This window comes from Salmo salar, chromosome ssa06 (assembly GCF_905237065.1).
Source record: "Salmo salar chromosome ssa06, Ssal_v3.1, whole genome shotgun sequence".
In the NCBI taxonomy this organism is placed as follows: Eukaryota; Metazoa; Chordata; class Actinopteri; order Salmoniformes; family Salmonidae; genus Salmo; species Salmo salar.
The window spans coordinates 27,462,153-27,487,324 of record NC_059447.1 but is presented as its reverse complement, the minus strand read 5'-3'; the positions used below and the strand labels follow the sequence as shown (position 1 = coordinate 27,487,324).

At 44.5% G+C, this 25,172-nt stretch overlaps 4 protein-coding genes across 6 annotated transcripts; 3 read left to right on the top strand and 1 right to left on the bottom strand.

Annotated features, from left to right (window-relative positions):
• LOC106606836 (RNA polymerase I-specific transcription initiation factor RRN3) lies at window positions 1-5,216 on the top strand. The gene is given in 18 exon segments (XM_014203210.2): window positions 1-462; window positions 588-644; window positions 742-831; window positions 928-1,057; window positions 1,141-1,200; window positions 1,685-1,748; window positions 1,879-1,948; window positions 2,037-2,135; window positions 2,259-2,354; window positions 2,465-2,541; window positions 2,543-2,592; window positions 2,713-2,843; window positions 2,954-3,084; window positions 3,230-3,414; window positions 3,563-3,671; window positions 3,818-3,970; window positions 4,111-4,201; window positions 4,312-5,216. Coding segments are annotated over 18 exon segments (1,818 nt in total). The 5' UTR covers window positions 1-390; the 3' UTR covers window positions 4,465-5,216.
• On the bottom strand, window positions 5,211-25,172 carry LOC106606513 (protein crumbs homolog 3). 3 transcript variants are annotated; one of them, XR_006770188.1, is made up of 9 exons: window positions 24,806-25,172; window positions 23,625-23,840; window positions 20,179-21,747; window positions 7,201-7,599; window positions 6,632-6,727; window positions 6,332-6,546; window positions 6,185-6,207; window positions 5,965-6,083; window positions 5,211-5,811 (listed from the first exon to the last, which is right to left on the bottom strand). XR_006770188.1 is itself a non-coding variant. In XM_045720105.1 (6 exons), exons 3-6 carry the CDS (start codon window positions 6,437-6,439, stop codon window positions 5,699-5,701), a joined length of 363 nt encoding a protein of 120 aa, XP_045576061.1. In that variant the 5' UTR covers window positions 6,440-6,546; window positions 6,632-6,727; window positions 7,201-7,841; the 3' UTR covers window positions 5,211-5,698. The 3 variants fall into 3 exon arrangements, 2 of the variants coding, with proteins under 2 accessions (XP_045576061.1, XP_014058248.1); XM_045720105.1 differs by lacking the exons at window positions 20,179-21,747; window positions 23,625-23,840; window positions 24,806-25,172 and having other exon boundaries at window positions 7,201-7,841; XM_014202773.2 differs by lacking the exons at window positions 5,211-5,811; window positions 5,965-6,083; window positions 6,185-6,207; ... (1 more) ...; window positions 6,632-6,727; window positions 7,201-7,599 and adding an exon at window positions 21,862-21,905 and having other exon boundaries at window positions 20,370-21,747; window positions 24,806-25,162.
• LOC106601613 (tubulin beta-4B chain) lies at window positions 9,291-12,251 on the top strand. Its single transcript, XM_014193953.2, has 4 exons — window positions 9,291-9,502; window positions 10,189-10,297; window positions 10,680-10,790; window positions 10,890-12,251. Exons 1-4 carry the CDS (start codon window positions 9,446-9,448, stop codon window positions 11,945-11,947), a joined length of 1,335 nt encoding a protein of 444 aa, XP_014049428.1. The 5' UTR covers window positions 9,291-9,445; the 3' UTR covers window positions 11,948-12,251.
• Window positions 16,694-19,598, top strand: LOC123743418 (tubulin beta-4B chain). Its single transcript, XM_045720103.1, has 4 exons — window positions 16,694-16,964; window positions 17,712-17,820; window positions 18,037-18,147; window positions 18,256-19,598. The coding sequence occupies exons 1-4, from the start codon at window positions 16,908-16,910 to the stop codon at window positions 19,311-19,313; spliced, it is 1,335 nt and encodes a 444-aa protein (XP_045576059.1). The 5' UTR covers window positions 16,694-16,907; the 3' UTR covers window positions 19,314-19,598.

The window sequence follows — 25,172 nt, the reverse complement described above, 5'->3', positions numbered from 1 at the left end:
TTCATTTCCGTAAATAAAATCGGTCACCATTTTCTCTTCCTGTTGTGAAGTTAGCGGCATGAAGAAGGCACGTTTCATTGTATCACGATCGAAACAGCATTTTGCGTTGCAAATAGAATTGTAGCTATCTGAACACTATTTCATTTGATTGGTAAGACTGAAGCCTTTCAAATACGTTTCTGTAAACGCATTACCATCAAACTAATGGTAACCAGCACATTTATAGCAAGCTGTTCTAACTGTATTGTGTTGTTATGCTTTATGTTTCACAATACTTGCTTACCACTCTGTATCTTAGTCAATTTAGTCAATTTACTCGCGTGCTATTGTCGCCATCATTCCCTCCCCAGCGCGTGTGTGTAAAGCTTGGAGATTGAGGGGAGAGATTTCATGAACACTCCCCCCTTGAAGACGGTGCGGTTTGGGGGCAATGTTGTTGCCACGTTAGCGAAATTCAAACAGGTGAGGTTTCCAATCCAGTGACACCAAACATGGATGCCTTAAACACTTATATGATTCACTCTGGAATGTAGTTATAACCTGGTATGAATATGACAGTATTTGCTGCTGGTTGGTTGTTTTTCAAGGGAGACACCAGTGACTATGAGTTGTTGAAACATCAGCTGGCAGATCCAGATATCAAGGTAAATGAGCACGATTAGCAGTTATGCAACATGTACTGTGTAACAAGAAAGTTTCCAGAGGTCTTAATGATAATAGAATGTCTTCCTTTTTTGACAGGATGCCCAAATCATCAACTGGCTGCAGGAGTTCCGGAATTGTGTGACACAACTCAGCAAAGACCATGAGCAGCTGATCTATGTGGTTCTGGTGAGGATGGAACACTTGAATCAAGAGATGGACAGTACTGCCCAGGCCAGGAACAGTTTTCTAATGCTGTATCTACCCCTTGTCTCTGTGTACCAGAGGCTGCCGTGGCTGGGTCGAAGCCCTGCCGTAGTGGAGGAGTATCTGGCCTTCCTCAGTAACCTGGTATCTGCTCAGACTGTCTACCTCCGGGCCTGCCTCAAGATGGTGGTCTCCAACTTCACACCCAGTGAGTTCCTGTCTGTCTGCGTGGACATTCTGATAACTCAATATGGCTACTTTGAAGACGTATTGTTTTTCCTTCCTTTCCAGAGAGAGTGAAGATTTGTGAGGGAGGAGTGGATATCTCCGACTCGGATGATGACGATGAAAGTAGGTGTTATTGTTTCGTTACTGTTTACAATGGAAAACCAAGATGTTTCATTGAAATACACACTGCAGTAAATTCATAGTGACCTGAGACTACAGTTGGTAAAAGGCTGCTCTACTCGTCCTTTTAGGGAAACTAGGCACACTTCTAAAGTCCTTGAAGAGTGAGGATGATAAGAGGGGAGGTGAGGTGTAGATAAGATAATGCACGGAGACTCTAGCACTGGGGACTTTCACTGCAGGAGTCCCACCCCTTATGGTTACTGATTTTTGTCAGGCTGACAGACCTCTTCATAAATCTTAGTTTTACTTCAATGTTACAATTTGTTTTTACTTCAAACGTTACAGAATCAATGTTCCATTCCAATATAAAGGGTATAATGACAGCCAGTTCAGATCCAACTTGTTCAACGTTGGATGTTAGTTGGAATACTTTTTCAATTTATGCACAATTTTAACCCTTTCTCTTCTTTCTTGATTTTTGAAGACCTTCCAATACATTTTGACCAGTGTCATCAGGCCCTGCAGCTGATTGCCAGATATGTCCCATCGTAAGTAGCCATAAGACAATCCTACAACATGTTGCTGGATCATTTTCAGACCCAGGTCTGACCTTGGGAATTGTTGGCCCCCAATGCAAACTGGTAACAAACTTTTTGTTCTTCGTCCTTCTCATTTCAGCACCAGCCGTTTCCTGATGCCCATTCTGACTGAAAACGTTCCTTTTGTGCAGAAATCTTCCAGAACCCTGGTAAGTAGTGGCTACGGTTGGTAGCCTCATATTTGTTGTTTTAATTGTCAGATTGTTGTACAGTATGGTTGTCTTTCTCTCTCCCCAGGAGTGTTATGTCCATAACCTTCTGCGGGTGGCGGTGTACATCCCCTCTCTACGACGAGACGTCCTGGAACTCATCATCAGTAGGATGCTCAAACTGGACGTAAGTGTTTGTGTGTTTAAGCCACAGTTGCTCCTGTGTGTGTGCGTGTGTGTGTGTTGGCTTTCCAGTTCTTCACTGAGAAATAGGTGTTTTTTGGTGTGCTAACACTGTGTTGTGTTCCAGGTGAGTGCTTCTCGGGGAGAGATAGAGGAGGTGGAGGAGAACGCTGTGCAGCAGGAGATGAAAGGAGAGCAGGGGGAGGAGGGCCTCTTTGACATGGTGACTGACTAGATCTGCTAGGGTTTACATACAGCAGTCACTGGTGTGATAGTTCTCCATTTTGCGACTGATGTGGTGTGACGTTTCCCTCATCTCTCTCTATCACACAGGATGAGGATGTGTGTTCAGTGAAGTCCAGTCCAGCAGGGACCAATGTGATGGTCCACCCTGTCGCTGAGAGACTGGACACTCATGGTTGTGCTGCTGGCCTTCATCAAGGACATGTGCCACGTCAACGGTGGGCACAGGGTCTTCACACACTCACTAGACATATGACAAGACAGTGCTTACTCTGCTCCCTTTCTCTCTCCCCTTCCACCCCTCCATCTCTCCCCCTCCTCTACTCTCTCTCTTGCAGGTTGTCTGGATGTGGAGCAGACTAAGGATCTATACAAGGACCTGGTGTGTGTGTTTGATAAACTTATCCTACCTACACACGCCTCCTGTCACGTCCAATACGCCCTCTTCTACCTCTGCAGCTTCAGACTGGTCAGTACTCGCAACGGTGTGCATCCGTACGACTTTATAGTAGTGGCATTTTATAGAACGGTTGAGTGGGTAACTGGATTGATTGGCTGTGTGTTTGACCCCTCTCTCAGGCTCTGGCAGAGGCGTTTCTGGAACACCTGTGGAGGTTACTGCAGAGCCCGTCTCACCCGGCAGTACTGCGCCAATCTGCCGCTGGCTACATGGGTAGCTTCCTGGCCCGTGCCAACTTCCTGCCCGTCGCGTGAGTCACACCCTCTGTCCTCCTAAATATGTTCAGAAAGGGCTCCTTAGACCATGTTGGGGTGTGGTTGGTTCTACGCAGCATACTCTCTGGTTCCTCCTAACTCCCTAACTAAGATTCTCTGACTGTGTTCTCCGTCCTGCAGTACGGTGCGTGCGTGTCTGGACCTGCTGGTCCCCTGGCTCCACCTATACATGGACAGCCAGGACTCTGGCTCCCGGGCCTACTGTGACATCACGCTACACGGGCCCTTCTACAACGCTTGCCAGGCTGTCTTCTACACACTAATCTTCAGACACAGGAGCATCCTGGAGGGTGACATGAAGAAAGGTAGGGGATTACACATGCGTGTAAAACACATACTTACACAGATACAATCCCCCAAAAACAAAAATTATATCAGTTGAGATATATATATATATATATATGCTCTACCAGTGTCCAGTATTATATAACTGTATGTCTGTTTCCCCCCCAGGGCTGGCGTACCTGCAGGGTCTGAACCTAGAGAGGATAGTGATGTGTCAGCTCAACCCTCTGAAGGTCTGCCTGCCTGCCGTCACCAACATGTTTGCTGCCATCACCAGGTACAGTGGTACACCAACCAACCACCCTTTTAGCCAGTCACACATCAATTACGCTCTGCTACAGCACTGTTCATTTCTGTCTGTCTGCTTCTAAAAATGTGTAGTGGTTGTTTGACCCAGATGTGTATCCATCCATCCACCCACAGAAAGTACCAGTTGGTGTTCTGCTACACCATCATCGAGAGGAACAACCGCCATGTTCTCCCCGTGGTCCGCAGCTCCGTGGGGGGCGACTGTGTGTCCACCAACACCAACCCCCTGGACAGTTTCTTCCCCTTTGACCCCTACGTGCTCAAGAGGTAACCCATGAACCCTTCTCAGGGACCACTTATCAGTAGGTACAAAACAGGAGAAATTGGTTGGAAATGGCAGTAGTACGACCTGAACTCTAAGAAAAGAGTTCATTTTCCATTTCTGATCATGTTTTTCTCCTCTCCAGGTCAAGTAAACTCATCGAGCCCCTCCACCAGGTGTGGGAGGAGCCAGCAGACACTGAGGTGGACACCTTCACCACCAAGAGAGTCAGACAGGTAAAACACAGACACTCTTGTATTCTCTCAGGCACACACATGATTGGATGCTGTGTGTCTCCCTATTGGTTGTTTTTGTGGTTTGATTGGCTGTTTTCTCTCTGTCTCAGTGCTCGGATGCAGATGAGGATGACTTCCTGCGAGGGGAGACGCCGGAGACAAAGGGGGTGATGGGTATGACCCCTGGCTCGTATGAGTCACACCTCCACAGCCCCAGCAGTGTGGGCTCCCCGCCCATTGCCTTCCTACAGAGACCCTTCTGACACCCCCATATTTAACATGGACTCATCCACAACCCCCTGAAAAATGGACTATTCCACAACCCTGAGTGCCTTCATACAGAGACACCCAGCTTTAACATTTTCAAATGGAATATTAAATGATCTTACCATAGACCGTTCTGAATTTTGACCCCCTGCTGTTTTAAAATGGACGGGTCCATCCTTCCCTATCATCTCTGAAGAGAAGTATCAGTCGGAACCATCTACAATCACCACCCCATCAAGAACCTACTCCAGGATGCAAAAGATTATGAACACAAAGTGTACAATGCGTGGCTAGAGCTATTCATTTTCTAATAATGGTTCTATGTTATAGCAGTTAACATGTTATAACTGGTTAAAAGTGAATAAGTTCATTTCACTCAACTATGGAAAGAAAATGTATTTGTTTTATCTAGGCTGGGGAAACCGTAAGTAGATTTAGTGTTCTCGGCGACGGTAACTGTATTTACAAAAAACAAATCTGACACTTTCAATGGTTCATTGCTTTTTGGTTGTCTCTGATCTACAATTTGTATCAAGTTCTGCACAACACATTTTTATGATTTATATAATTGTACAAATTGTAAACATGTTCCCTTATTGAAATTCTTCTTAACCAGAACAGATACTTGTAAGAAGGGTCACCTGCAGTAGATGAAACATTATTTCTGTAAACTTGTGCTTGTATGAATGGAGTATCAATTACGTAGTTGACATACACTACCCTGTAAATAAAAGCCAAACTATTTCTAGGTTGACAGAAATTCATTTATTGTAAAAAAATGATCAGTTGGGAACTGTACAAGGATGTCCTGCCCCACTATGTTGCACTGTAACACGCGTCCTCAGGTACGATTCTCAGAGGGTGTTTGCTTTGCGTATAAAAATACGGAAACACTTTCTCTGAACTTGTGTGAGAAAGAGTAAAGGGGTGTATCGTCATCAGCAGGGTCAAAGAAAGACACTTGGCCCTTGACCCAGTCCAGCTGCACTCTGACCCTATTGAGTTTCTCTGTGACTGTCACCGCTGCTGTTGGGGGTGAGGTCATCGCTCTGTACTCCCTGTCTCACAGACACATGGTCCAAAACCCGTTCTCCGGCCAGGCCTGGACCTCCATATTCCTGGTGACAGACGTACAGGCCACGCCCAGAATCCAGTCGTTGTTACATCCTGTATCCACTACTCAGCAGTGGCTTCCTGAGCTAAGCCTGGTCATGCCCAGGACCTCTGCACTCATGTGGAAGCGCTCAGGGTTGTCAGGGAGACGGTGGGGCTGGCTGGTGTACTGAAGGGATATGACAGGAAGAGGCAGGGGTGGGCTGTGTTTGGGTCCAAGGTCACAGGAGCTGAAGAGGGGGAGATGGGCCGAGACTGGGTTAGAGACAGGAAAAGGGTTTGGGTCACTCACCACTGTTTTAGCTTCTCTTCACCAGGTTAAAATGCTGTGGGAGTTAACTTCCTTATCTCCTCATCTCTGTTAACCATTGAAATTGACTTACTGTATTCAACATGCAGAAGCATTTTCTTCCAGACTCTGTACTTGAGGTTACAGAGGTGCTTGGCCACATCAATCAGCGCCCCTGAAATCCTCTCTGGACCCTGCCCTGTGCACTGGGCTCTGAAATGACAAAATAATACAATTGTCCTGTTCAGTATTCCAAAGCAGAGAGAGAGAGGAAAAAATAGAATGATAGACAGAGGTGGGGGATATCAACATACCTCTCTATAGTGGCTTTAAAGTTCTGAAAAACAAAGAAAGTGTAATATTGTGTCTGAATAAACAAATAAATCCCATCCTCTCCTCAAAAATGATTATTCTGGCTTTATTTAATTTGTGTGTAATGTGTAAATTGTGCCAGTACAAACCTGGAGCAATGTCATGTCTTCAGCATCTGTCATCTCCTGTGTTATGACTGTTGTAGTCTCTTTGAGGTATAGCATCCCTGCTGCAGCCTTTGTCACCATACTCTTCATCACCCCTTTCTTCTCCTCTTCCTCCTCCTTCAGAGCAGCTAGCCTCGCTGCCTCTTCATCATACAGGAACTGGTGGAGTTCCACAAAACAGTCTCCAGGGCCTGATTCTGAGGGGCAGTTAGAGCACAACTTGATGGATTTGAGTTCATTTTAATGAAAAGGATGACATCTGATGACATCTGTGGAGATTACCTTAATGGGCTCGAGCATCTCTTCAGAGGTTCCCTTCAGTCTAATGAGGGAGTCCAGAGTATGCTGTAAGGTTTTCAGTGCTATGTTGAGCTCAACCTGCAAGTAAGAGGGTATTCTAACATGAGGTTTCTTATGAAAGCAGCAAGCTGTAACTCGATTAGACGTCTAGATTTAATTATGTGAAATAAATTAACAATAGGTTCAATGCCAGGTGTGTCGCTTGATTAAAATAACCCTTTCAATACCAGAGATAATGTACAATGTTTAAAGATGTTTTACTCTGCAAACACACTATGTCCATCAACACCACTCATTGACGTACAACCAGCAGATCAGATATTATCCCATAGGAATGCAGATATAATACTTTACACCCTTTGGAATTTCTCTGCTAATACTGTACACTCGCATATACTGTCAGGATAGACCTGATTAACAGCATTCTACCGCCAGGGGCCACAGGCCCCTTACATGAGGAAATGGCAACGTTAACTATGAAAACAGACGTTGCCAAGTTATTTCATGCATATACATACTAGAGTCATTTCAATTATTATTCAGTCACTCACCTTGCAATCCTGTGCTGGCTTCTCTGTGGGTACGCAGTCATGGTTCTTGTGTATTTTCGAGGCTTGGCACACTACACAGACAGGCTGCTTGTCCACCAGACAGAAGAATCTGAGTCTCTCTCCATGTAGACTACAAAGTACACTGTTCCCCTCCGCTGAGCTCTGAATCCTGCCCTGTTGCAAAGCTTCACAAGAGGTTCTTCAGAGCCAGGTTGGAGGGAGGAGTGTTCTTGGAAGCTCTTCTCCTGCAGACAGGACACTGTCTGAGGTCTGAGGTGTTCCAGTAGCTGTGGCTACATGGTAGGAAGACAGGGTCCCTGAAGATGTCACAGCACACAGGACAGGAGAGATCCTCCTCTGGGAGACACACACTGGATGACCTGATCAGGTACCGGGAGTCTGTGAAGAAGATATCCTCTGGCTTAAACAATGCTTACGTTTCCATGTCAAGCATATAAATGTGGAGATTATTTACTTTTTCTTTCAGAAATGACCTCCCTTTGAATTTTCAAAACAGATACTCAAAGTGCCTATTCTTCCATTGTTCTTGTTCTAATGCCAGACCTTAAAAGTGCAGGCTGTTTTCCTGTCTGTTGAGTTGTGTTTGTGTGTGACTCCAGAGACACACAGTACTGCATGACAGACAGCAACGTGAAACAGGAAGTCGAGCCCTATTGGTCACATGTGGAATAGCTGCAGACTGGTTTAGCCTAGAACCTGTTACATGTTTTGAATAGCAACATTGTTAAAGGTTGTAGATAGAGATACACAATCAATAACTTTAAAACCCTTTAAAAGACTGAAAAGGGAAAGACGACTGCCAAGATGTATCTCATGAAGCAGGATGAAAATATGATCAACCAAAATAATAAAAAAATTATTGGTAAAATCATCATAAATAAAATGACCACTTGCTGTGCGGTATAAGAGACCACTTACTGTGCGGTATAAGAGAAAACAGTCTATAACTTGGGTGACTGGAGTCTCTGACAATTTTATGGGCTTTCCTCTGACACGGCCCAGTGTCAGAGGAAAGGTAGTTTGGCCCCAGTGATGTACTGGGCCGTTCGCACTACCCTCTGTAGCGCCTTAAGGTCAGATGCCGAGCAGTTGACATACCGGGCGGTGATGCAACCGGTCAGGATGCTCTCGATGGTGCAGCTATAGAACCTTTTGAAGATCTGGGGACCCGTGCCAAATCTTTTCAGTCTCCTGAGGGGGAAAAGGTTTTGTCGTGCCCTCTTCACGACTGTCTTGGTATGTTTGGACCATGATAGTTCGTTGGTGATGTGGAGACCAAGGAAATTGAAACTCTCAACATCAGTCCACAGTATGTGGTTTGTAGCTTGTGTATCACTACATGTGATTGTGACCACTTTATATTATTGGGGAAAATCTATGAACATTAATTAGTGGCTTGATGACAATGATAATTTCAGGCTACTCACAAGAGATTTTATTGTAGGATGCATACAGCTATCACTACACCACTCAGTGACTATAGTCGTGTAACTGCGCATCTCTGGAACACTCATTCATCTCTGGAACAACCTCTTCATTCAAAGACTCAATCATGGACACTCTTACTGACAGTTGTGGCTGCTTTGTGTGATGTATTGTTGTCTCTACCTTCTTGACCTTTGTGCTGTTGTCTGTGCCCAATAATGTTTGTACCATGTTGTTGTTATGTTATGTGCTACCATGCTGTTTTGTCATGCGTTGCTGCCTTGCTATGTTGTTGTCTTAGGTCTCACTTTATGTAGTATTGTGTTGTCTCTCTTGTTGTGATGTGTGTTTTGCCCTGTATTTATATTGTATTTATTATTATGATTTATTATTATTACTATTATTATTATTTTATTTTTTTATCCCAGGCCCCGTCCTCGCAGGAGGCCTTTCGCATTTTGGTAGACCGTCATTGTAAATAACAATTTGTTCTTAACTGACTTGCCTAGTTAAATAAAGGTTAAATAAAATAAAATAAAATAAAATGGCGAGATCCAAATCACAGCATCCTATCCGCTCTCTCCACGAGCCTAGGATGATGTATCCCCCTTTTTCCTCCGGTCTGTCGTTACCATGGGGATGACGTCAGGTTGCACCACCGATTCGGCCCAGTAGTAGCAGGAGAGGCGGGTCCATGATTCAGTCAGCTGGTTAAGAAGACAAAGAGAGTCCTCCAAGCCCAGTACCTTCTCGTTCCACCGTCGAATCCTCACAGCTAACGCCCTTCCTTCCATCCAAAATGCGCGAAATAGTGCATCTGCAAGCCGGACAGTGCGGAAACCAGATTGGAGCTAAGGTATTACTCTTCTCTTGTTTCTATATCAATAAAATAGATTGCTTAATTTGGGGATTGCATGCGACCTAGATAAACCTCTCGTTCTCTCTGCGTAGTGCGTAGCTAAATTAAGAATGGCCGCTTGTAATCCACCCATAAGACTGCATCCTCGATAGGCTATAATAGGCCTATAGGCTACCATGGACGAAAAATGCATGATCATTCCGTGCACAAGATAAACTACATTTTAATCGCTGTTGCATACGATATGACAGGTCCTGATGTGTTAGATTATTTTTTTTAAATTTCCGCTGATTCATTCCCAATGGTTATTTGGGGTCCTTGTAAATATGGGCGTTGAAGGGAAAGATATGGTAGCCTACTAGAATACCTCCGTCCTCCCTCTTATGACATTACATATTCAACCTGATTAATATTTCGGTCTAAATGGCATTTTAATGCTTCATTTGAAGCATTTAGACGATAACATAATTATATAAAGGGAATATTTAATGCAATTCATGCTATTTGTGTTGCTCTTGAAAAGGTAAATGTCCATGCAACAGAAAATACACATTGCATTATCTATTTATTTATATTCTAACTTGAGTTTTAAATGGATGCTTCTGTGTATTGCTATTGACGTGCATCTCATCCCCCTGTACCCTCGCTCGCTCTCATTGTCTCTCTTTCTCTCACTGTCTCAGTTCTGGGAGGTGATCAGTGATGAGCATGGCATCGACCCGACTGGCACCTACCATGGAGACAGCGACCTGCAGCTAGACAGGATCAATGTGTACTACAATGAGGCCTCAGGTACAGTATGCACATTATATAGCACTGCATACATGAACCACATAATGTCTCCAATTATTGAAACATGCGCAATTAAATAAACTGCTGTTTTAATTAGGAATAATTAACTGATTACACTTACACAAACAAATAATACATACATAAAACATGTACAGTAACAATAGTTTCAGTATGCCCAACATTTCCCTATTCTTATTTTATGTACATGTTCTTATTCATTCCTTTACACTTGTGTGTATAAGGTAGTTGTTGTGAAATTGTTAGATTACTTGTTAGATATTACTGCATGGTCAGAACTAGAAGCACAAGCATTTTGCTACACTCGCATTAACATCTGCTAACCATGTGTATGTGACAAATACAATTTGCTTTGATTTTTCAGGTGGGAAGTATGTCCCCCGTGCCATTCTGGTGGATCTGGAGCCGGGCACCATGGACTCTGTCAGGTCTGGCCCCTTCGGACAGATCTTCAGGCCAGACAACTTTGTCTTCGGTGAGTGGTTGGTGTGTTCAGTGCAGATATGAGATTTGGTGGTAGGTACTTATAATATCTTGGCCAGGAAATAATGGGTTATGACACTTCTGTCTGCAGGCCAGAGTGGAGCTGGAAACAACTGGGCCAAGGGCCACTACACAGAGGGAGCAGAGCTGGTAGACTCTGTCATGGATGTAGTGAGGAAGGAGGCAGAGAGCTGTGACTGCCTCCAGGGCTTCCAGCTCACCCACTCCCTGGGTGGGGGTACTGGCTCTGGCATGGGCACCCTGCTCATCAGTAAGATCCGCGAGGAGTACCCTGACCGAATCATGAACACCTTCAGCGTGGTGCCCTCTCCTAAAGTGTCCGACACAGTGGTGGAGCCCTACAATGCCACCCTCTCTGTGCATCAGCTGGTGGAGAACACAGATGAGACCTTCTGCATCGACAACGAAGCCCTCTACGACATCTGCTTCCGCACTCTCAAGCTCACCACACCCACCTATGGAGACCTCAACCACCTGGTGTCAGCCACCATGAGTGGAGTGACCACCTGCCTTCGTTTCCCTGGCCAGCTCAACGCCGACCTCCGCAAACTGGCTGTCAACATGGTGCCCTTCCCCCGCCTGCACTTCTTCATGCCCGGCTTCGCCCCCCTCACCAGCAGGGGGAGCCAGCAGTACCGCGCCCTGTCCGTTCCTGAGCTCACCCAGCAGATGTTCGACTCCAAGAACATGATGGCGGCCTGTGACCCTCGTCACGGCCGTTACCTCACCGTGGCTGCCATCTTCCGTGGCCGCATGTCCATGAAGGAGGTGGACGAGCAGATGCTCAACGTCCAGAACAAGAACAGCAGCTACTTTGTGGAATGGATCCCCAACAACGTGAAGACCGCTGTCTGCGACATCCCACCCCGCGGCCTCAAGATGTCTGCCACCTTCATCGGTAACAGCACAGCCATCCAGGAGCTGTTCAAGCGTATCTCTGAGCAGTTCACTGCCATGTTCCGCCGTAAGGCCTTCCTTCACTGGTACACCGGAGAGGGTATGGATGAGATGGAGTTCACTGAGGCTGAGAGCAACATGAATGACCTGGTGTCTGAGTACCAGCAGTACCAAGATGCCACCGCTGAGGAGGGCGAGTTTGAAGAGGAGGGAGAAGAGGAAGCCGCCTAAACCACCCAGTCACTCAACTACCAAACAGTCTATCACTCCCCTCCGTCCTGTCCCCAAAGCACAACTTGATTGATTTAAGTTAATGTTAATGAAAAGGAAACTCAGATTTGTGATAATTAAATTAATGTGCTCAAGCATCTCTTCCCTTCAGTCTAATTAGTATCCTGTAAGGTTTTCAGTGCTCATCCTAGAAGTCGGAGGGTATTCTAACATGAGGTTTCTTATGAAAGCAGCAAGCTGTAACTCGATTACTAGATGTCTAAATTGAATTATGTGAATAAATGAACGATGTGTTCCAATGCTAGGTGTGTTGCTTTACTTAAAAAACCCTTTCAATACCTGAGAATTTTCTTTCTGTAAAAACACTATCAGTCCATCATCTGACACGCTGGTTTTAAGTCAGTAAGTGGTACTGACATACAACCAGCATGTCAGATAGAATACTTTGGACCATGGTAGGTAAATTATGGTGCAGTGGGAAAGAATTTTTGTATTTCAAATGCTACCGTACTGCACCACAAAATACAGTACCGTACTGTATTTTTTGGGCGCCAAACACTTTGTTTATGGCTCATTTAATATATTTTGAGGCATGCCTTGTAAGGGACTATATTCTTTTCACCTGTTAGTGAGAATTTTTTACATTTACGTCATTTAGCAGATGCTCTTATCCAGAGCGACTTACAAATTGGTGCATTCACCTTATGATATCGAGTGGAACAACCACTTTACAATAGTACATCTATATCTTATTTTGGGGGGGGGGTTAGAAGGATTACTTTATCCTATCCCAGGTATTCCTTAAAGAGGTGGGGTTTCAGGTGTCTATGGAAGGTGGTGATTGACTCCGCTGTCCTGGCGTCGTGAGGGAGCTTGTTCCACCATTGGGGTGCCAGAGCCGCGAACAGTTTTGACTGGGCTGAGCGGGAACTGTGCTTCCGCAGAGGTAGGGGGGCCAGCAGGCCAGAGGTGGATGAACGCAGTGCCCTTCTTTGGGTGAAGGGACTGATCAGAGCCTGAATGTACGGAGGTGCCATTCCCCTCACAGCTCCGTAGGCAAGCACCATGGTCTTGTAGCAGATGCGAGCTTCAACTGGAAGCCAGTGGAGTGTGCGGAGGAGCGGGGTGACGTGAGAGAACTTGGGAAGGTTGAACACCAGACGGGCTGCGGCGTTCTGGATGAGTTGTAGGGGTTTAATGGCACAGGCAGGGAGCCCCGCCAACAGGGAGTTGCAGTAATCCAGGTGGGAGATGACAAGTGCCTGGATTAGGACCTGCGCCGCTTCCTGTGTAAGGCAGGGTTGTACTCTGCGAATGTTGTATAGCATGAACCTACAGGATCGGGTCACCACCTTGATGTTAGCGGAGAACGACAGGGTGTTGTCCAGGGTCACGCCGAGGCTCTTAGCACTCTGGGAGGAGGACACAATGGAGTTGTCCACCGTGATGGCGAGATCATGGAAAGGGCAGTCCTTCCCCAGGAGGAAGAGCAGCTCCGTCTTGCCGAGGTTCAGCTTGAGGTGGTGATCCGTCATCCACACTGATATGTCTGCCAGACATGCAGAGATGCGATACGCCACCTGGTTATCAGAAGGGGGGAAAGGAGAAGATTTATTGTGTGTCGTCTGCGTAGCAATGATAGGAGAGACCATGTGAGGATATGACAGAGCCAAGTGACTTGGTGAATAGCGAGAATAGGAGAGGGCCTAGAACTGAGCCCTGGGGGACACCAGTGGTGAGAGCACGTGGTGCGGAGATGGATTCTCGCCACGCCACCTGGTAGGAGCGACCTGTCAGGTAGGACGCAATCCAAGAGTGAGCCGCGCCGGAGATACCCAACTTGGAGAGGAGGATCTGATGGTTCACAGTATCAAAGGCAGCAGATAGGTCTAGAAGGATGAGAGCAGAGGAGAGAGAGTTATCTTTAGCAGTGCGGAGAGCCTCCGTGACACAGAGAAGAGCAGTCTCAGTTGAATGACCAGTCTTGAAACCTGACTGATTTGGATGAAGAAGGTCATTCTGAGAGAGATAGCAGGAGAGCTGGCCAAGGACGGCACGTTCAAGAGTTTGCTGTACCAATCTAACTCCTATGTGGTTACCGTGCCCCTTCAATTTAAAATATATAGGGCGACAGATAAGAGTCGTAGCAAGTCTTCAACCTTTAATGTTTGAGCATTTTGCCATGTCCCTTTGGCCTGCTTTGCCCTGTAGTCGCTGCCTGTTTGGAAGCCTTTGTTAAGGCCTCTAGAAGTGCAAGTGATACAAAACACCAAATATTCATTGATATGTTGTAATGTCATTTTTAAATATTTATTTCACCTTTATTTAACCAGGTAGGCCACTTGAGAACAAGTTCTCATTTACAACTTCGACCTGGCCAAGATAAATCAATGCAGTGCGACACAAACAACAACACAGAGTTACACACGTAATAAACAAACGTACAGTCAATAACACAATAGAAAAAGTCTATATACAGTGTGTGCAAATGAGGTAAGATGAGGGAGGTAAGGCAATAAATTGGCCGTAGTGGTGAAATAATTACAATATACCAAATAAACACTGGATTGATAGATGTGCAGAAGATGAATGTACAAGTAGAAATACTGGGGTGCAAAGGAGCAAAAAAAATAACAATATGGGGATGATGTAGGTGCAATGTATAGGTGCAATGATCTGTAAGCTGCTCTGACAGCTGGTGCTTAAAGTTGGTGAGGGAGATATGTGTGGGGGTGACCATTAAAATATACCTGCTGGAGTCCGTGCTACAGGTGGGTGCTACTATGGTGACCAGTGAGCTGAGATAAGGTGGGGCTTTACCTAGCAAAGACTTATAGATGACCTGGAGCCAGTGGGTTTGGCGACGAATATGAAGGGAGGGCCAGCCAACGGGAGCATACAGGTCGCAGTGGTGAGTAGTATATGGGGCTTTGGTGACGAAACAGATGGCACTGTGATAGACTGCATCCAATTTGCTGAGTAGAGTGTTGGAGGCTATTTTGTAAATGACATCGCCAAAGTCAAGGGTCGGTAGGATAGTCAGTTTTACGAGGGTATGTTTGGCAGCATGAGTGAAGGATGCTTTGTTGTGAAATAGGAAGCCGATTCTAGATTTATTTTGGATTGGAGATGCTTAATATGAGTCTGGAAGGAGAGTTTACAGTCTAACCAGACACCTAGGTATTTGTAGTTGTCCACATATTCTAAGTCAGAACCGTCCAGAGTAGTGATGCTAGGTGGGCGGGCAGGTGCGGCAGCGATCGGTTGAAGAGCATGCATTTAGTTTTACTTGCATTTAAGAGCAGTTGGAGACCACGGAAGGAGAGTTGTATTGCATTGAAGCTCGTCTGGAGGTTAGTAAACACAGTGTCTAAAGAAGGGCCAGAAGTATACAGAATGGTGTCGTCTGCGTAGAGGTGGATCAAAGAATCACCAGCCGCAAGAGCGACATCATTGATGTATACAGAAAAAAGAGTCGGCCCGAGAATTGAACCCTGTGGCACCCCCATAGAGACTGGTCTGGACAACAGGCCCTCCGATTTGACACACTGAACTCTGTCTGAGAAGTAGTTGGTGAACCAGGCAAGGCAGTCATTTGAGAAACCAAGGCTGTTGAGTCTGCCAATAAGAATGCGATAATTGACAGAGTCGAAGGCCTTGGCCAGGTCGATGAATATGGCTGCACAGTATTGTCTTTTGTCGATGGCGGTTATGATATCATTTAGGACCTTGAGCGTGCCTGAGGTGCACCCATGACCAGTTCGGAAACCAGATTGGATAGCAGAGAAGGTACGGTGGGATTCAAAATGGCCGGTGATCTGTTAACTTGGCTTTCGAAGACCTTAGAAAGGCAGGGTAGGATAGATATAGGTCTGTAGCAGTTTGGGTCTAGAGTGTCACCCCTTTGAAGAGGGGGATGACCGCGGCAGCTTTCCAATCTTTGGGGATCTCAGATGATACGAAAGAGAGGTATTACCTAGCAGCCAACCTGCTTGCACCAATACCATGTAATTACAGTAAAATAATGTGAAATACAAACCCAATCTCCCCTCAATGAATGTCATTCATTAATTATGATTACAGTAGCATTTACTTTTTTACAGTAAAATACACTAAATTCTATGGTATTGTACCATGTGTCATTACACAGTAGTTATTTTGACACTGTATTTAAATTACAGTAGTTCTACTGCAATATAAAATACATTAACGTCCTTACCACTAGCTGCCTGTAAATTACTGTTAATGTTACAGCAACACCTTTACAGTGTACACAACATCAATGCCAAACCAAGTTTTTTTCCTGTGAAGCCTGTAAAAAATGGTTGGATTTACATAATGGGAGGGGGCTTCACAGGAGGGACTACCTGTTTGATCACACTTGCAGGGTGTTTCTCTTGACCACAGTCGGTTTCAGAATATTGATTTCATAATAGCCTACTACCATCCGCCTCAATCTACAGTATGGTATTTGAAATATGTATTTTTTTGCTTGGTGCCAATATATCGTCAGTCCACAGTGTGTGGTTTGTATCTTGTGCTTCACCACTCGTGATTGTGACCACTTTGTGTTACTGGGGAAAATCTCTCGTGAACATCATTAGTGGGTTGATGACAATGATACCTTCAGCTCACTTACGAGAGTCTGTTTTACTGTAGGATATCTGCAGCTATCACTACACCACTAAGTCAGTAGGGTCGGGTGACTGCGCATCACTGGAACACTCATTGATGAAGACTTCCAAATAACAGCATCCTATCCGCTCTCTCCACGAGCTCAGGATCCCTCCTCTCCTCCAGTCTTTGGTAACCATGGGGATGACGCCCACCGATTCGGCCCATTAGTTGAAGGAGAGGCGGGCCCATCAGACAGTCAGCTGGGGAAGAAGATAAGAAGCGTCCTCCGGACCAAATCTCGACTGCGGTTTCCTCACTGCCAACGCCCGTCCATCCATCCATAATGCGCGAAATAGTGCATCTGCAAGCCGGCCAGTGCGGTAACCAGATCGGAGCCAAGGTATCATTGTTGACTCCTTTGTATTTTACCAACAAAATAGATTTCTTCATGTGAATGATTGCAGACGAGCTAGATAAGCCTCTTCTTTTTTTTTTACCTCTGCGTAGCAAAATGAAGAAAGGCCGCTGATAATCCACCCATAAGACTTGTAGAGAAAGCTGGTGCAGAACTGTGTGCATTATCGATTGGCTATGATATAAGATGCATGAAAAATGCATGGTCATTCCGTGCACAAAATAAATATGTGTATAAGAGAAATAGGCTAAACAATAGCTATATCCGATTAATATCAGTTTATATCACTGTTGCATATGAAATGGGCAGATTTGTTATTGTTGCTGCTGACTCATTCCCAATGGTTATTTGGGGTCCCTAAATGGACGTGCGGTGGAAAGGAGAGATAACGGTACTAGAATACCTTCCTCTCCTCTCTTTTATGACACAACATATTTAACCTGATACATTTTTAGATCTAAATGGAATTTTAATGCTTAATTTAAATAATTTAGAGGCTTACATATTTATGTAAAGGGAATATTTAATGCAAATCATGCTATTTGTGTTTCTCACAAAAAGGTAAATGTCCATGCAACAGAAAAGACATTGTATTATATCTATTTATTTATATTTTATATTCTAACTTGAGTTTTAAATGGATGCTTCTGTGTATTGCTATTGACGTGCATCTCATCCCCCTGTACCCTCCCTCGCTCGCTCTCATTCTCTCTCTTTCGCTCACTGTCTCAGTTCTGGGAGGTGATCAGTGATGAGCATGGCATCGACCCGACTGGCACCTACCATGGAGACAGCGACCTGCAGCTAGACAGGATCAATGTGTACTACAATGAGGCCTCAGGTACAGTATGCACATTATATAGCACTGAATACATGAACCACATAATGTCTCCAATTATTGAAACAAACAGAAACATGCACAATTGATTAAATAGACTCATGTATTAACAATTTTAAAAAATACTGGCATTCAGAGGTACCCTATTATCACAAATACAGTGCAAATATGCACAGTAATAATTGGTTCCGTACGGACAATATTTATTTTCGTTTCTAGGTGGGAAGTATGTCCCCCGTGCCATCCTGGTGGATCTGGAGCCGGGCACCATGGACTCTGTCAGGTCTGGCCCCTTCGGACAGATCTTCAGGCCAGACAACTTTGTCTTCGGTGAGTGGTTGGTTTGGTAGTCAGTGAAAATATAAGATTTGGTGGTAGACTACTAATGTAATCTTGTCCCGTCAGTGAAGTAGTGGTTTATGACACTCTTGTCTGCAGGCCAGAGTGGAGCTGGAAACAACTGGGCCAAGGGCCACTACACAGAGGGAGCAGAGCTGGTAGACTCTGTCATGGATGTAGTGAGGAAGGAGGCAGAGAGCTGTGACTGCCTCCAGGGCTTCCAGCTCACCCACTCCCTGGGTGGGGGTACTGGCTCTGGCATGGGCACCCTGCTCATCAGCAAGATCCGCGAGGAGTACCCTGACCGAATCATGAACACCTTCAGCGTGGTGCCCTCTCCTAAAGTGTCCGACACAGTGGTGGAGCCCTACAATGCCACCCTCTCTGTGCATCAGCTGGTGGAGAACACAGATGAGACCTTCTGCATCGACAACGAAGCCCTCTACGACATCTGCTTCCGCACTCTCAAGCTCACCACACCCACCTATGGAGACCTCAACCACCTGGTGTCAGCCACCATGAGTGGAGTGACCACCTGCCTTCGTTTCCCTGGCCAGCTCAACGCCGACCTCCGCAAACTGGCTGTCAACATGGTGCCCTTCCCCCGCCTGCACTTCTTCATGCCCGGCTTCGCCCCCCTCACCAGCAGGGGGAGCCAGCAGTACCGCGCCCTGTCCGTTCCTGAGCTCACCCAGCAGATGTTCGACTCCAAGAACATGATGGCGGCCTGTGACCCTCGTCACGGCCGTTACCTCACCGTGGCTGCCATCTTCCGTGGCCGCATGTCCATGAAGGAGGTGGACGAGCAGATGCTCAACGTCCAGAACAAGAACAGCAGCTACTTTGTGGAATGGATCCCCAACAACGTGAAGACCGCTGTCTGCGACATCCCACCCCGCGGCCTCAAGATGGCTGCCACCTTCATCGGCAACAGCACAGCCATCCAGGAGCTGTTCAAGCGTATCTCTGAGCAGTTCACTGCCATGTTCCGCCGTAAGGCCTTCCTTCACTGGTACACCGGAGAGGGTATGGATGAGATGGAGTTCACTGAGGCTGAGAGCAACATGAATGACCTGGTGTCTGAGTACCAGCAGTACCAAGATGCCACCGCTGAGGAGGGCGAGTTTGAAGAGGAGGGAGAAGAGGAAGCCGCCTAAACCATCCAGTCACTCAACTACCAAACAGTCTATCACTCCCCTCCGTCCCGTCCCCAACTCCATCCCTTCATCCTTACCATCTGCTTTCTCTCAAGAAGGCAGATGTTCCAAAATTAATTGAATGTTTTTCCACATTAGACAGTGATCTTACCAGATAGTAGTAAACTTTTGACATTATTTTGTTGTTGTATGTTGGAAATCCACTGAATTGTTTCCATTTTCCTACATTCATCTCATCATTGCTTTGCGGAATTAAAAGCAAGTGATTTTAAAGTTCAAATTAAATTGGTACTTACTCTTATGTTTTTATTGTTTATATATGATGGGTGTTATAAATAATTTATATGGTCTTATATAGACTTGATTACTGTACAACATAAAATTAAAATGTCACACTAGGTTAAAGTCAGCATGTACAATTACAGTATTTTCACATACTGTAAGTTATATGAATTTGAAGCCATGAGCCCAAAATGCCAAAGGTAAAAGCAGATTTACAAACCAGAAAAGGCCAACCACAGTTGGAAACTGGGTTTGTGAGGGAGCATTAACTATAGGCTGAAGACAAACTGCACTGCCCACTATGGGTTCATGCCAATGAGTTAGTAGCAATAAACTCTGCATTGGAATGCATTCCTAGAATGTAACAACAGGCAAAATGAGACTGACGTATAGTGACTGTTAAAGACAGAAAGACTTGGCCGCATTGTTTTCAGCAGTCATCACTTCCCAGCTCCTGCAGTCAGTTGCCGCTGGCTAATAATTCTGACTGAAGCTATTTTGTCAATCACAGCTTCACCGAAAGCTGACTCGTAAGGTCTGCATGCTGAGCAAGTGCGTTATTTCTCATACACTTCACACTCACCATTTTAGGGATGTCTGATACATGATGTCAGCTGATACGATGCTCTGTCTTCTGTTTTTCCCCTCTCGTTAATTCCTCATAGAAGTCTGGTTGTGTTTTCAAAAGAGAGAGAGACAGAAGCAAGTCTTGACATCATCTGATCAAAGTCCAGCACTGATTATGCAAAGAAAATCTACTGAGGTGGCCAATTCTAAAAATGACTATTAGTATTTATTTAACATGTAGGCTACAATAGATAAATATGTCATGACATTGTGAAACAACTCTACATGATGAGAATTGAATCCCATCATAGGCTTTGCAACATACAAACAGCGTACTGGTAAGAACACACATGAATCACATTTCAGCCAATGTTAAATTAATGTAACAATTCTGAAATACGACAATACAATTATTCAAATGTAAACAATCATTCATTTTGTGCTTAAATATTATTAATAATGATATAATTATTTGTTCTGCACACAGTATCCGCAAACAGAGAATATCCCACTGGGAGAAATGTTTTCTAGATAATATTAGCTTACAGTGTCATTATCTGTAAAGCTGGATACAGGACTGATTCAGTAGTGAGACATGTATTGAGGTAAGTAATCAGTGTAAAAATCTAGACAATTAAATGCTTTTCTGACAATCAATAGTGGTTAAACAAATATTATTGCACGCTATACATTTAAGTCATCTATAAGGAATTTATACAAACATTTACATTACATTCCAATATTATTTTTTGCATGTATCAAGGTAGCACAGGTAACAACAGTCTGCTTACAATTATAGCAGTTAGACTGTATCCAGTCTTTTAGTAGCTGTTGAGAGGGCCAAATTGCCTCGACAGAGGACTGAAATACTCAGACTGAAATGTATTTACCAAAGACGAGTATGAGCAGGGACTGAATACTGGTCCTCTTCCATATAGTGCAGGTGATGGTTTGGTTCCTCTTCCAGTATGACCATTTGAATGATTGTGTACATGTCTATCCCATTCAAATATGCCAGTGCTATTAAATAACACACTATAGAGAAAGCAGTCAGAGCCTCATGGACCTTAGATCTAGTTGTTCTAGTTGCGGGCTGTGGTATTTGCTGTAGCTATCCCAACGTCTGTGTCTGGGTTCTGTACTAGCACTAGTCCATGTGCTTGCAGTACGTACAGTACACAGTGCCTGGGCCCTCCTCTTCCAGGGCTAGGTGCTGTGTACCTCTCGTCCCATCCTGTATCTGTCAACGTTGTGTCATGACCCTCTAATATCTAGGTAATCATCAGCTCTTTAGGTGGAGCTTCTACAGTCATCAGGATTTTGCTGTTGCTTGGATGTACAGGACAGGTGCTGAGAGACTTCTGAGAGACTAGGCTCAGATGAGTCTCTCCTCCTTGGGCAGCTTGAGTGCGTCTGGTGTCTCAACACTGCTGGCCCCCGTCTGCTCCTCAGCACTGGGCTGGTACGTCCCCTCCGTCTGCCTCTTCTTCCTCACCACGCAGAAAAGCCACACTAGCACAGCAGACGCTATGGCCAGCAGCCCCAGTATAACAGTCGGGGCCACAATAGCTGCAATGTTGGGTCCCTAGAGGCAGAACAACACAGGGGTGGTAGTCAATCTCACAAATAAAGCTCTGGATACTTCTGGTTTAATTTCCTCTAACAAAAACAGAGATAAAGATAGCAGCAGCTTACTCACTGGGGCAGTTGTGTTAGAGGGTAATCTATTAGTTGTGTTGTCCCCTGTAGAAAACATTAATGATTACCACTCAGGTCATTGTAAAAGTTTTCTACAAGAATACAAATACACCCTCTCTTTGATTAATGTAGGATAACACAATAGGATTGAACAATGTGGAAAAACAGGTCATTTTAAAATTACACACTGTATACGAAGTGCAGGTGATAGAAATGACACGTGTGGTGCTCTGAGGCAATAACCTACATGTCCACACATGACCACATACCAGAACAACATGCACATGTAAAAGCATGTATATGAGTATTGTTTGTATTATTTTTTAGTTGTATTGTTTGTATATCGTTGTTTTTTAATTTGTGACTGTATCAGTGTTTTGTAACTTTTCATGTTTTGTGTTTTTTGTGGACCCCAGGAAGAGTAGCTGCAGCTTCTGCAAAAGCTAATGGGGATCATAATAAACAAATAAGCAAACTTTTTTACACATCCAGTTACTGAAATACAGTTAAGAGTAATTTATTTACAGCCTAGGGGGAGGGGGAAACAAAACAGAAAGATGGAAGTTGATGTCATTTTTAGATTGATAACATAATAGCCTATTGCAATGCAATAGGATCACTGAGTTCCTCAAGTCCAGTGCTTTTTTCAGGCACTTTCTCCATGACAAGCCATGTGATTACTCTGTCACATCCCGCACAGTAACTACTTGAATGTAGGAGAGGGGGAGGAGAGGACTTGGAATGCGGCCTTTGCCCGTGGTCAGTGAAGCTCAGCCCCTGAACAGTTTTACTAGTTGAAGTATCCGGAAAAGCACTTTTATTTTTTGGTTACCATGTCAGTGCGGTGTCAAAGTGATTATTGACTATTAATTCACAGTAGATGTCTTGCTTAGAAAACTTCAACGCCCATTTAGGGATGTCAAACTAAGTTAATGATTGGCTAGTGCAAATAGTAAAATAGTAAACTCCCCCAGGGGAAAAAGTACACCATGATAACAAAAAACAAGGGTAGGTTGTTTGGGGGAGGGGCACAGCTTTTGCTCAAAATGAGACACCGAAAAACCTCCTGTAGCAGTGACAGCCAGATACGTTTATTGTAGCAAACTAACTACAGTTGACATTACAGCTTGGAGGTGTCTGCATTGGAGTGCAGCCATTGTTCAGTGTTGTCCCATTACCAGAAAAGCAGAAGAACACTCAGAACAACAACTAAGGGCAGCTTTATCTATTGTTTCTTGCTGGGTAACATACAGCTAAAATGCATTGTGAAAACGTTCTATAAGCACATACAAACCCCTTATAACGTCTTACTATCATCTGATAATGATCCTGACTAACAGTTCAGTGCACTGACGACTAGCAGTGTAAAATATAACATATAAGGGCTCATACGTACTTTATAACAAGTAATAAAGCATTACAAATACGAGCATTACGTATTACCATAAGTCTATCAGAGAAATCACATGTCCGCATTAAGAAAGGTGGGTGTACCAGAGCTTTTCATACCAATGGTTCCTACCCAAAGCTCTCACGCATTACGAAATATTTGTACAACCTGTTGGCATGTTACTGCATGCTTTAGTTTTTATTGAGTAATGCCTAGAAATGTGTGCAACCTGCTTTTGTGCTTTTGTGCATATCGTTCCAAGCAGTCGTACAGTAGATTGTTTGTCTGTGGTCAGAGACAATCCAGTGTGGTGGTGATGGGGTTATTTCACAAGAAGGATGGGGGGGGGTTGTAGAGGTAGTGGCATGACTCACCCACAACCCAGGAAGGATTACTCCCCAAGACCAGGAGTAGGACACTCCCAGCCAGGAGACCAGGCCAGGCCGTCATGTCTGGGAGCAGTGCCATCTCCATTCAAACCAATGGGTTCTAAAGAGAGTAGACCATCAGCAAGAGGACGCCTGGACATCAGCAAGGGGCCATTTCATCAGGAGTAGTGCTCAGCAGCACAAGCAGTCTCCAGGGCCGCTCTAAAGAGATGAAGGTGATAGTGTTAAAGAAAAAAAGAGCAGTTCATATGGAGCTACACTGAGCCCGAGTCTCTATTGAAACCCCAATGTTATTGAGTCTGGTTAATAAAGTGACATAAAATGTAAGAGAAGATGAAATCATAACAGCTTTCTATACTTCATTTGGCATAGAATCATTGTAAGTCCCAGGAGAAACAATTATCCCATACCATGACAATACAATGGAACATAATGGATCAAGTTATTATAAACATTTCAGACTGTCAAAAACTGTCCAACCGGAAATGGATAGGGCTGCAGGTAGCCTAGCGGTTAAGAGCGTTAGGCCAGTAACTGAAAGGTCGCTGGTTAGAATCCCTGAGCCGACTAGATAAAAAATCTGACGTTGTCCCCTTAAGCAAGGCACTTAACCCTAATGGCTCCTGGAAGTCGCTCTGGATAAGAGCATCTGCTAAATGACTAAAATGTACATTTGACCTTAGAGGCAAAATTACAATTGTAATTCATTCAGCACCATGTCAAAACATGACCACCCCCCCAAAAAAATGTGAGTGAAGTTTTCAGTCCCTTCAAGGCACATTCAGAATCATTTGTTTGAGACATATAGGCCTATACGCCAAATGAAAGGTTTAAGGTGGGCTGACTTAGTAAAACTAGTGGTATATGTGAACAATTGCACCTGTTCAGGGAGGTGGGGAGGGAGGGCATTGAGATAACAAATGACAATTCATAAATCATATTCTTAGTAAATTTTGTGAAAGTAGCATCCTATCGAAATAAAAGTAAAGCCTTATAAAAGTATTGTAAAGTATAGGATTTATAGTGCCCCATAATTCATTTCCAATACTTCCAAGCCATTTTATGTAAAGAGAAACTGCACTCCTGCTCCACAACAAATTAGTCGATCTAATAATACAAGTATAGGATTTTATTATACAAAGACCTGTACAGAACATTATACACACCTTTTCGCCGAATAATGTTGATATCCGTTTTAGGCAACTGGGATCAATCCAACTCCTTGCGAAAAAACAACGTCTCGCTTCCGCCGCCTCACCTAATCGAGTGAGTGGGTGAACCGAAACTGGATCATATGTTAGGACGTGTTTATGATTAAACCTCTCCCAACAATGTCTGAAAAAAATCTGCAAACTAAATCCGATCGCAAAGCCGTTTTACTGGCTGAATGGGTTTATTTTGATATATCACCGTAGACTACCTGTATAGGTTTAACTATGTAAAACAGTTTTTTTAATTCCCTCTTCACATCGCCCCTATGGTCACATGGTTCACTTCAGTCTCGTGTTACAGTACCTGAGCCCAGTATCAACC